Source organism: Podarcis vaucheri, assembly GCF_965113315.1.
Source record: "Podarcis vaucheri genome assembly, chromosome: Z".
In the NCBI taxonomy this organism is placed as follows: Eukaryota; Metazoa; Chordata; class Lepidosauria; order Squamata; family Lacertidae; genus Podarcis; species Podarcis vaucheri.
In genome coordinates this window covers 788,719-801,394 of record NC_138758.1, presented here as the reverse complement: position 1 = coordinate 801,394, position 12,676 = coordinate 788,719, and the positions used below count along the sequence as shown (strand labels likewise).

At 48.7% G+C, this 12,676-nt stretch overlaps 1 protein-coding gene across 7 annotated transcripts in view; it reads right to left on the bottom strand.

Annotated features, from left to right (window-relative positions):
• LOC309523544 (ensconsin-like) overlaps nt 1–12,676 on the bottom strand; it is a 90,138-nt gene that overhangs the window by 20,695 nt on the left and 56,767 nt on the right. Inside the window, exon 13 of one of the 7 annotated variants that reach the window (XM_082207411.1) lies at nt 7,427–8,416. The exons of the other annotated variants lie outside the window; for them this stretch is intronic. Coding sequence (XP_082063537.1) covers nt 7,779–8,416 — 638 coding nt within the window. The 3' untranslated portion in view covers nt 7,427–7,778. Of the gene's footprint in view, nt 1–7,426; nt 8,417–12,676 lie in introns of those variants that run through there. 7 annotated transcript variants of the gene reach the window in all.

Below are 12,676 nucleotides of genomic sequence, written 5' to 3'. Positions count from 1 at the left end.
CAGAGGAAGGTTTCTTTTTTGGAAGAATAAATTTTCAGAGTGGTTTTTACAGTTATAAAAATGACTGATTTGGTTCTACTCTTAGAAATACATAGACAGATAATGATGAAATGATGGTGAATTTTAATAAGTTAATTTTCTATTTGGACAACTTTTCTGCTGTACTTGATTAGAAGGGGGAAAATAATCATTTCCTTCATAACAATTTAAACAATTCATTTCACTAAAACAATAACATAATAGCAAATGTATCCATTTTGGTTAACTGATGTGGTTAAATGTTTTTTTTAAAAAAGAAAAAACTTAAGACTGAGTTTTAGCACACATGAATAACCTTTGGACTTTAGCACACATGAATAACCTTTGACTTAGTTGGTCTTTAAGGTGCTACTGGAAGGAATTTTTTTATTTTGACTATGGCAGACCAACACGGTTACCTATCTGTAACTTTGGACTTTTGTCACTGAAACAGAAAACTATCCACATTTATTATGCTATTTATAACAAACTTAGTTGGTCTCTAAGGTGCTACTGGACAATTATTTAATTTTTATATATATTTCGACTGTGTCAGACCAACATGGCTACCTACCTGAATCTATGCTATTTTTGTGATAGATAAAGGACAGGAGAAAACTGGGCCAACTTATTTGTAGACCACATTCCTGTTTATAAAAACCAATAATAATAATAATAATGAATTGAAAATCTTTGGAAAGATTTTTCCTCCCGGAGCATTTTAAAAGACATTGGGTAGTGAATGGGTGCTTCCTGCTTGAGACCTGCCAACATGACCAGTGGTCTAACTCAGTGTAACGCAAGCTCAACCTAGGAAGCTGCCTTTTACAAAGTCAGACCATTGGACCTATTTAGCTCAGAAGTGTCTATACCAGGGGTCAGCAAACTTTTTCAGCAGGGGGCCAGTCCACTGTCCCTCAGAGCTTGTGGGGGGCTGGACTATATTTTGAAGAAAAGAAAAGAAAAAAGAACGAATTCCTATGCCCCCCAAATAACCCAGAGGTGCATTTTAAATCAAAGCACACATTCTACTCATGTAAAAACATGCTGATTCCCAGACAGTCCGCGGACCTTAGTTTGCCTCCCCTTGCTTTTAGGAGCTTGTCTCCATGGCTTCAAAACGATTATAACTATAGGGTATTGTCAGGGAACTGCCATCGGAGCTAGAGGCGGAGAGAAGGCTCCAGAGGGATGCCGGAGAGGGTCCCAGTAGGGAGAGAGGCAGCCCATCTGCTGGGGAAGGAAATCAGTGTAACACCAGTGGAGAAGGGGGGCAGATGGGGGAATCGGAGAGGAGGCTCCAAGACTCCTCGCCGGAGACCAGCGGAGAGTACGGGTACTCCGCTGCCCAGACCCTCCCTGTGCAGAAGACTTCCACGCAGGGAGAGTAGGAGGAGACTTGGCATCAAAGAACTTTTATGCTGGAAAAGGTTTAAGAAACGCCCACTGATGGATTCTGCCAGCAACTGAGACAGTCACGATGCTGGAGGCTGTTCAGTCAGAAAGGGTTAACCAGGTAACCTCGCCAGCAGTGGTGGCAACTTACGCATGAGCAACCCCTAAATCCATTACAGCAATCCGTCAGTCACCGACGTTGCGTGTGCGCAGCTCCAGAGAGGCAGCACCATGAGCCAGACCAGAGGAGCCGGAGAGACGGAGCAAGCGGCTGCAGTACAAGGGCTGGTAGAGAGAAACCGAGATTTGGAACAGCATGTAGCTCTCCTGACGGCGTGGCTGGACGAAAAACGAGCTCAGGGTGCTCAGGTCAGACCCACCCCCATCGCAAGGAAGGTACCGGGGCTGGTACACAAGTTTGGGGGGAAACCCCAGGACTACAATGCGTTCCGAACGGAAATAGAGTACGCTTTGGAACTGCAGCATGATGACTTTGTTAACAATGAGCAAAGGGTAGCCTACATTGTGGGACATCTGGAGGATGGGGCAAGGGAATGGATCAGGCCCCTTATGGCGACGCAAAATCATGCCTTGAAGGACCTTAATAAATTCTTTCAGGCGATGGATGCGATGTATTCCAGTGAAGTCCAGCAAAGTGTGACTCGGCGAGAACTGATGGGGTGCAAGCAGGGGAGCCAGTCAGTTAGAGACTACTGGTCGCGCTTTGCAATGTTGATTCACCATCTTGGGTGTGATCTGGACTCTGAACCTATTCAAATGTTGTTTGAGGAGGGGTTGTCCCCAACGGTGAAGCACGAGCTGTCCCGCGCGCCCCGCCCACAGTCGATGGATCAGCTGACCAAGGCTGTGCTTGCGATTGGAGTGCGGCAGGAAGCGCGGGCTCAGGAGAAACACGGTGAGAGGGGAACATTGCCATGACTACCGCATTCCTGAAATACCGAAACAGCTTTCCCAGGCGGCTGAGCCAATGGAAATAGATGGTGCACGCACGCACGAGGTTTCAAACTCCAGTGAAGGTCGCAAGAGGGAGGAAAAGGATTGGAAAACCACCAAGGAGTGTTTTCTCTGCCAATGGCCAGGACATTTTGCCAGGGTCTGCCCTCAAAGAAAGGCCTGGCAAGGGATGGTGGGGGCTGCTGGCTGTGAGGAGAAGGGGGACGAAGGGCAGGCGCAGGGAAACGACAACGCCTGGCTGCCAACCAAAGGGGCCAGCAGCCAGGCCAGCAACCAATAGAAGTGCCCCAGCCTGACCCCCCCCGGGCAGCTATAGCCATAGAAGTGGTGCTAGAGCTCCCGAATGGGCACCCAGTCAAGGTTGAGGGGCTGCTGGATTCGGGCAGCTCCTGCAATTTCTTCAGCAGGGACTTCGCTCTGGAGCACCAACTACACCTGCTGCCCCTGGATTTTCCCTTGCAAGTGACCACCATCGATGGCAGGGAACTTCTGGGAGGGGAAGTGACACACCAGACCCCGCCAATGCAAATGAGGGTTTCCAGGCACACGGAGACCATTGCCTTTCACGTGGCCACACTGGCAGGACCCCCAATAATATTGGGAATGAGCTGGCTGGCACTGCATGATCCAGTAGTGTCATGGCAGCAGCGGTCAGTCTCCTTTGGGTCAGCTTACTGTTGGGAACACTGTCTGGGGGGGGAGAAACAACAAGAATGACAGTGGCCAGGGTGGCTGGGTTGGCGGTGGAAACAAAGGGAGAGGTGCCACCACCATACGCTGACCTAAAGGAAGTCTTCAGCGAGAAGGAGGCAGACAGACTACTCCCCATAGGCCCTTTGACTGCCAAATCAACTTAGTCCCAGGGGCTCAGCTGCCTGTGGGTAAGCTGTATGCCATGTCAGACCGGGAGATGCAGGAGTTACGGCAGTTTATTGACAAGAACCTGAAGAGGGGGTTCATAAGGGAATCAAAGGTGGTGGGGGGCAGTCCGGTGTTCTTTGTGGACAAAAAAGGGACTAATCAGCCCAGACTGGTCGTAGATTATAGGGCGTTAAACCTGGTATCAGAACCCGTGACCTTCCCAATGCCCAGGACTGACGACATTTTAACACGGGAGAGGCAGGGGAAATTTTTTACCAAGCTGGACCTCAGGGGAGCATACAATTTGATCAGGGTAAGGGAGGGGGACGAATGGAAAACCACCATGTTCACCCCCCTGGGGGCTTTTGAGTACTTAGTAATGCCATTTGGATTACAATCGGGCTCCACCTGCTTTCAAGCATTCATGCACCTTGTGTTGGAGCCCCTGCTGTACAACTGCGTAGCCTTCTTGGATGACGTCTTAATCTATTCAGACAATGAGAAGCAACATGTCAGAGACGTCAGGGAAGTACTAAAGAGGCTGCAGAAGCACCAGTTGTGGGTCAAGCTGGAAAAATGCCAATCTCACACCAGAGAGGTCGAGTTTCTGGGGTACAAGCTGTCAGACAAGGGACTAGCTATGGACCCAAGCAAGGTGCAGGCGGTGCTGGAATGGAAGGCCCCCAAAACCCGGAAGGATGTGCAGAGGTTCCTAGGGTTCAGCAACTTCTACAGGAAGTTCATCAAGAACTTCGCCCACTTGACGGCGCCCATCACAGATTGTCTCAGTAGCAAAAGGAAATTTGCCTGGACAGAAAGTGCCCAGCAATCCTTTGAAAGACTGAAGAAGGCGTTCGCTTCAGAAGAGCAGCTCCTGCACGTTAATCTGGAGAAGCCCATGAGGCCAGAGACTGACGCGTCCGGCCGAGCCATTGGGGCAGTACTTTTGCAGCCGGGGGGGGGGCAAGCAGGACTGGAAGCCGTGTGCCTTTTTCTCGAGGAAGCTGAGCAAGTCGGAGCAAAACTATACGGTGTATGACCGCGAACTGCTGGCGATCTATGCGGCGTTTCGTCGATGGAGAATCTGTTAATAGGGGCGCAGCACAAGATCCAGGTTTGTACTGATCACAAGAACTTGGAATACTGGAGGACCGCGCGAGTACTCAACCAGAGACAGATTCAATGGGCACAGGAGTTCTCCAAGTTTTCCTTCGAGATCCGATACGTGCCGGGAGAGGAAAACGTAAGAGCAGATGCTCTCTCTCGGAAACCAGAGTACATGGAAGGAGAGGGACTGCCGGAGATCCGACACGTGATCCCCGAGGACCGATGGGTGTGTGGGGGAGCCTTGGTTGGGAAACGAGAACTGGCCGGGCTTACTAGAAACGACGTGTTCGCTCAAACTAAAATCAGGGAACTCCGAGACGGAAGGGAAGACCATGGAGGGTTTGAGGAAAAGGAAGGGGTGCTGTACTATAAGGGGACACTGTATGTACCGGGGGAGACCTTGAGGGGGAAGGTACTCAAACAACTCCATGACAACCCTACAGCTGGGCACTTTGGACAGCACAAAACCATGCTGCTCATCACCAGGCAGTTCTGGTGGTCAAGGGTGAGGGAGGATGTACGGGAATATGTACGGGGGTGCGACCACTGCCAAAGGGCAAAGGGAAGCGGGCTTCCCCCACAGGATTACTGGAACCCTTACCCATGCCAGGAAAACCCTGGGAGGTGGTGTCCATTGATTTTATGACAGATTTGCCCAAGGGGGAAGACAGCAGTCATGGTAGTAGTCGATCTACTGACGAAGATGTGCCATTTCATAGCTTGCTCACATGCGGTGACGGCAGAGGAGACAGCCAAGTTGTTTGTGGATCACATCTTCAGGTTGCATGGGGCGCCCTCAAGGGTCATCTCAGACCGCGGGAAACAATTTACTTCCCGTTTCTGGAGGAAGCTCATGAGCCTGCTGCAGGTCAAAGTGGGCTTCTCAACGGCGAGACACCCGGAAACCAACGGGCAAGCAGAAAGAGCGAACAGTATACTCCAGCAATACCTACGCTGCTATGTCAGCGAGAGACAGAACGATTGGGTAGAGAAACTAGCGCTGGCTGAATTTGCGTACAATAACGCTGAACATGTGTCCACGGGAATGAGCCCGTTCATGGCCAATTATGGGTGTCACCCCAGGGCCTTCCCGGGGAGGGGGAAAGAAGGGTGGAGTGTACCTGCGGCAGAGCAGTTTGTGGAAGAAACGGAGGCCTTGCACCAGCAACTCAAGATGAACTTGGAGCGGGCCAAGGAAGTTTACAAGAGGCAGGCAGACAAGCACCGTCGGGAGGGGGAGGCCATATGGGTGGGAGACCGAGTGTGGTTGTCAACCCAAGGGTTGCCCCTAAAGGGAGGGTGCAAGAAGTTTCAGCCAAGGCGGCTGGGACCCTTTGAGGTAACACAGCAGGTGAAGACTGTGGCATTCAAGCTCAAGTTGCCTAACAGCATGAAGATACATCTGGTGTTCCATAGGTCCCTACTCTCACCGTACAGGGACGGACGGGAATTTCCGGGGCGGGAAGGAGGAGTCACCACCCACCCGCGGGTAGAGGAGAGGGAACACCACAACCAAGCCACGGAAATACTCGATTCAAGGTGGCAAGGGTGCCAGGTGGAGTACTTGGTGGCTTGGGAGGGAGAACCTGAGTCAGAAAACATGTGGGTCCCCGCTGAGGCGATCAATGACGGGTATCTAGTGGAAGAATTCCACAGCCTGTTCCCAGACAAACCAAAACCACTAGCGAGATTCTGGGAGGAAGAATTTGGAACCACAGACGACGACGAAGAATTTGGGGGTTTTCCTGCCTCCGAAGAGGAAGGAGGGGAAATGTCAGAGGGAGAAGAATCAGATTGGGAGGCCCACCCCGCGGGAAGATATCGGAGCGGGTGGGAAGTGGGTTTTGAATCCTCAGAGGATAGCGACAGCTCCTTCAGGGGCTTCCCCACATCGTCGGCCGAGGAAAGGGACGAGGTTGGATCAGAAGGTCGGGCTGGAGGTGGAGGGGGTCCTGGGGGGGAGGTGGATGTCAGGGAACTGCCATCAGAGCTAGAGGCGGAGGGAAGGCTCCAGAGGGATTGTGGAGAGGGTCCCAGTAGGGAGAGAGGCAGCCCATCTGCTGGGGAAGGAAATCAGCGTAACACCAGTGGAGAAGGGGGGCAGAAGGGGGAATCGGAGAGGAGGCTCCAAGACTCCTCGCCGGAGACCAGCAGAGAGAGTATGGGTACTCCGTTGCCCACACCCTCCCTGCGCAGAAGACTGCCGTGCAGGGAGAGTAGGAGGAGACTTGGCGTCAAACAACTTTTATGCTGGAAAAGGTTCAAGAAACGCCCACTGACGGATTCTGCCAACGACTGAGACAGTCACGATGCTGGAGGCTGTTCAGTCAGAAAGGGTTTAACCAGGTAACCTCGCCAGCAGTGGCGGCAACTTACGCATGAGCAACCCCTAAACCCATTACAGGTATGTAGACTGTTACATTGGACCGACCGTCAAGGTCCATTTTCTGCAGGGAATGGAAGTGAGAAGGAAAACTAATTCCAGAACCCCACACCCCCTGCAGCAAAATCTTTATTTTATTCCCTATCTATGTCCTCCATGCCACCCCAACTCTTTCTGGTGTCCAAGAACAAATTTAGTTCCCAATCCCTAGTCCCAATCCCTTTCCCTGCATTCTTTCTGAATTTAAGACGGTAAAGCAACTAAGAGACTTGTAGAACTTCTAGTTGCTCCTGGGTTCAAAAGTTTCTTGCTCTCAAGTCTGAATAATGCAGAACCTAAGCAGATCAACCCACCGACCCTTATCCTATAGAAAATGTAACACAATATTGCGTATTTTTTGACTATAAGACACCCCATGTATAAGACACCCCCTATTTTTGGCGACTCCAAATTAAGAAAATACCCCTCAGCACTACCTGTGTATAAGACGAGCTCTCAATTTTAAACCTAATTTTTTGGTAAAAAAACCCCTAGTCTTAGACAAGGAAAAAAATGGTACATGTTGGACTATTATCATGGACAGTGCTACTGTTATAAATTCTCAAGATATTGTTTGGAAGGACCACCAGTGTTTTAATATGCATGGCACTTACTGAGAAATAGCTAAAATAAAAGAAGACTGCTCTGTGCATTTGAAGAGCCATTTTTAATTGCCAAAGGTCACACACGTACACCACTGGAGACAATTTCTAGCACTGCTTTTTGATTTAAAGTGGTATGGGAATAGAAGCATCAAACTGAGGAAAGTAGACATATTAATGTGATGGTGCCAAACATTCCCCCAAGTCATGTGACGGAGCCTAGTACCTAGGGATTATAAATGCACAAGGCCGCCATGGTCTCTTCCCTGGCTGTTCAAAGCTATGGGTGCATGAAGGGGAAGAGCTGATCCCTGTCAAGAAATTGTGCCTCCCAGTCAAAGCCTGACAGGGGTCCAAGCACACAAGGTTGGGAGAAAGGTTGGGAGATCTCGGTCTCTTCAGCCATAGTATTCGGGGCCATTGTGAGGAGAGTGGCTAGGATGAGGCAGTGTGCTAAAGTGGTGCGAGAGATCGGCTAGGTGGGTGTTCAGCACCCTGAGCTCCTGGCTGATGTTGTCAACGCTGCACCGCATGGTTTGGAAGGTGTGGAGCAATTTCTCCAGAACATAGGGGTCTGTCGCCATAGTCACCGGCTGGTTATTTGGCAACCTCCGACTGATAGTGGAACGGGAGGTATAAATATAACCTGGGCCGATCCTCTGAGGGGATGGGAAATTAAAGCACCGGAGAGGGCTGACAGCCACCCCATCTCCCTGCCGTGAAGCTTCCAGAGCAAAGTTGCGCAGGAAACCACCCTTAGCTCCCTGGTCTTCCCCGAGATCCCGAGGCGGAGGAAGCATGCTTGGGGAGCAGGTGCCATCCATTAAATCGGTGTGGAAAGGGGTAGTAGGAGAGTCGCCTGAGGAGCGAGAGGGAGCGCGAATCCGGGACATCGGATCGTATCCGAAAAGGATCTTCCTTGCGACGGAGGAGGCGGGCTGGAAATCCTGAGGGCAGAAAGGCGAGGCAGCGGGAGACGAGGGGCCGAAGATGGAGGGTGGCAACTCAGGCAGGAAGGTGTAGGAGGCCGGAGGCTCTGCAAAGGAAAACATGCATGTCTGAAGCCAGGGGCGTATTTGCGCAGAAGGCGAAATATTGTCAAACAGAGCTAGTCGACACGTAGCATTTAGTGTGCTCTACGTAATAGCGAAGGGGAGGGGAAGACAAACCATTCAGACTTGTACTAGACTAGCAGGGACGTCCAACTCTCAGTAGATTGTGATCTACTCGCAGTGTAAAAAAACTGGCAGGGATCGACCTGTTGTTGTTGGGCAGGCCAAAGTTGTTGAGCTTTTTTTTCAGAAGCAAATGAATGAATAGAATGGAATATATGAATGAATAAAACATGAATGAATGAAATGGAATATATGAATGAATGGAACTGAAGGAGCATTGCGATATGCACAGAATATAATCAAAAGTCAATTACCGTATTTTTCGCTCTATAACACGCACCCGACCATAACACGCACGTAGTTTCTAGAGGAGGAAAATCCGTAGGCATGCCACCCGTAGGCATTCCCTCCATAACACGCACAGACATTTCCCCTTACTTTTTAGGAGGAAAAAAGTGAGTGTTATGGTGCAAAAAATACGGTATATAAAACACAGCTTAGGGCCCTGAATCTGCAGTCCGATAATAGAACTTAATTGGATGGTCCACTTTTTGTTGCTAGGAGGCAAAAGCTTTTTGGGAAAGGCAACATTATTGAGCTTTTTTTAGGAAGCCAATGTTGTTAGGCTTTTCTTTGGAAGCCAAGTTTGTTGAGTGTTTTGGGGAAAGGCAAGGTTGTTCAGCTTTTCTTAGGAACTCACAGTGGTCAAGCTTTTTATTAGGAAGGAAGCAGTAGTTCAGCTTTTTCTTTTTTAAAAAAAATGGGGACAAGGAGACCAGATACCAGCCAGGAACACCCCGCGATCTACCAGTAGATCATGATCTACCTGTTGGACGTGCCTGATATAACACCGAGTGTGCTCTACGTAATAGCTAAGGGGCGGGGGAGACAAACGATTAAGACTTGCGCGAAAGGGATTAGTCGTACGACAATCAGCCTAAAGCATTAACCTGGAGGGAAGCCCTCCAGGAGAATCATGCTTCCAATCACGTGCATTTGACATCGAATGTAGCAGCCAAGCAACCCACTCACCTGTGGCTGTTTGTAGAGAGAGATGCCTCCACCAGGTGCCTGGGTCAAACTCCTTTTTCTGCTAAGGTAGCCCCTAAGTCCTTCTCCAGGGAGACAAATGCCCAGGACATCTCATCCAAAATGTCTCTTTTTTGAGAGGTGACAGAGGGTGTGTCCATCCTGCTCAGAAGGGTAGAGGATGTGCTCCTTGCGCACCAGGGCAAGGAGGGGAGATGATTGAGGCATTCATTCCGCATTGTTTTAAGTTTCCCTAGGGGGGACCAAAAGTGACTCTTCGTCCCCTAAGCAACTGTGCATACAATGAAACCAGCTTTTCAGGGGAACTTACACCACTCTCTTCCTAAGTCAGAGGTCACAACACCTGAGAAATCCATTTCCCCCCTTCGTATTAGTAGAACCACAAACTTCAGAAGTGCCAACTTAGCGGTGTTCCAGAGGCATCAGACATGGGAAATAAAGACTTAACTAATATATATTTGTTAATTGATTTTCAAATTGAGCCTCGTTCCAAAATTTTGCAATACAGTCAGAACATTGGTTTTCAACATCAGTATGTCAAAGTTTAAAACTGACCAATTGTCCTTTTGAAAATCTGATGGTGCACCTGATGAAAATCTGATAAACTTATTGAGTTGATGAAAGTGTAAACAACATTAACCTTCAAGGGCACAATACAGTTTGTTTTTGAGGCAAGAGACTACTTGATTCAAAGAGCTAAATTTCATTCACATAAATAGTACATTTTGTACTGCACAAAGTATGTGGACAGAAAGACTACTGTGCTGAAAACACTGGTATGGATGAGTGCGAGGTAAGATGTGGTTATGCTTGGGAAGTCAACAAGGGCATAACAGAACCTGGGCCTATTGGGCAAATCAGTATAAATCTGTAAAAGTACAGAATACCGTATTTTCCCGTGTATAAGATGCCCCCATGTATAAGATGCCCCCTATTTGTTTGAGCCCCAAATTCAGAAATAAATAATGGCAACATTCTGTGTACAAGACAACCCCCAATTTTGAACTATTTTGGGGGGAAATATAGTCTTATACACGGAAAAATACAGCAAGTTGCTTTAGGGTGTTGATGCAAAGACAAGTCTACAGAATGCCATGTGATAAAAACACCACCAAATTACCAATTTCTAATTAAAAAAAAAAAATCAAAGGGGTAGGTGTGCTATTTTTGCACGACCAAGTTTACTGTTCAAGACCAAGGAGCATTTAAGAAGCAGGGATCGTCTTCTCTCTGATTCCTATTTTAAATGATTAGTGGAAAGTAGAGCCCTCGAAGAATGGAATATAGTAAAGGCTGAGAATATTGTATCTAAAGCCCTGAGACTATTGGCTGCCGGCAGAAAGATATGCAGAGACAAGTCAATAAGAAGTCAAACCGTCTTTGTGTTTAATTACTCATTCTGATGAAACAAAAACCATTCATACATCACCTGCTATGCTTCCTATAGGGACGCAAGTGGCGCTGTGGTCTAAACACTTGAGCCTCTTGGTCTTGCCGATTGGAAGGTCGGCGGTTCGAATCCCCACAACGGGCTGAGCTCCCGTCGCTCTGCCCCAAGTCCTGCCAATTTAGCAGTTCGAAAGCACACCAGTGCGAGTAGATAATAGGCACCACTGCAGCGGGAGGGTAAACAGCATTTCCGTGCACTCTGGTTTCCACCATGCGCCGGAAGCAGTTTAGTCTTGCTGGCCACACGACCCAGAAAACTGCCTGTGGACCAACGCCGGCTCCTTTGGCCAGAAAGCGAGAGGAGCGCTGCAACCCCAGAGTTGCCTTGGACTGGACTTAACCGTCCAGGGGTCCTTGACCTTTTTACCTACCTCTAAGTCCTATCTCTAGCCCCTATTCCTATCCCCTATCCCTAACCCCTATTTATTTTTTATTTTATTTATACCCCGCCTTCCACGGCCAAGACCTGGCTCAGGGTGGCTAAAGTCAAGTACAGTATAAAAACAATTCATTAAAATACAACTTAAAAACAGGATTAAAATACAACTTAAAATGCAGCCTCATTTCAGTGGAAGCCCAGATCAAAAACTGTTTGGGGAGAGAAAACGTCAAATCTTCATCAAGGCCAACTATCCAGACTGGTCCTACGTGGGCCAGAAAAAAGCCAGGGAAGTCCCAAATAGGGGTTCCATCACATAAGGAAAAGGAAAGAGGGGAAGTGAATCAGGCTGATTCCAAGCCAAAGGCCAGGTGGAACAACTCTGTCTTACAGGCCCAGAGGAAAGAAATCAGATCCTGCAGGGCCCTGGTCTCATGAGACAGAGCGTTCCACCAGGCTGGAGCCAGAGTTGAAAAGGCCCTGGCTCTGGTTGAGGCTAATCTAACCTCCTTAGTGTCAGGGAAGAGTTAGAGTTAGGAGTTTCCAGTTTCCCAGAGGGAGAATGTTTTCCCCAAGGTGGGGGGAGGAGAGCAGTGCATCTAACAGAAGAGAGCAACAGGAACAACAGAGAGGGACTGGCTGTTCCCAGAAAAGGCAAGGGTTAAGTTCTAGTTCAGATTCGGAGGAGGGATACAAGCCAGCTCTAGCCAGGAGGTTAGAAAAAAGAGCAGGAAAGCGAAGGGAAGGGCGCCTTCGCCATTTTGAGGGTGGCTGGTCACGGAGAAGCAGAGCTAAGAAGGTATCTGAAATAAGTTACAGATAGGTAACCATGTTGGTCTGCCATAGTCAAAATAAAAAAAATTCCTTCCAGTAGCACCTTAAAGACCAACTAAGTTAGTTCTTGGTATGAGCTTTCGTGTGCATGCACACTTCTTCAGATACACTGAAACAGAAGTTGCCAGATCCTTCTATATAGTGAGAAGGTGGGGAGGGGTATTACTCAGAAGGGTGGTGGGAATGGCAATTCTACAGACAGAGACTCTCACCTAAGAGATCTACAGCAAACCTTTTCAGAACTAAAATACCCAGCAGATGAAGTTAGACAACAGATCAACAGAGCCAGACTGATACCCAGAGAGAACTTGCTGCAAGACAGACCCAAAAAAGAAAATAACAGAACACCTCTAGTCATCACATACAGCTCCCAAGTTAAAACAGTACAACGCATCATCAGAGATCTACAACCTCTCCTGGACAATGACAGTTCTCTTTCTCAAGCTCTGGGAGGAAGACCTTTCATTGC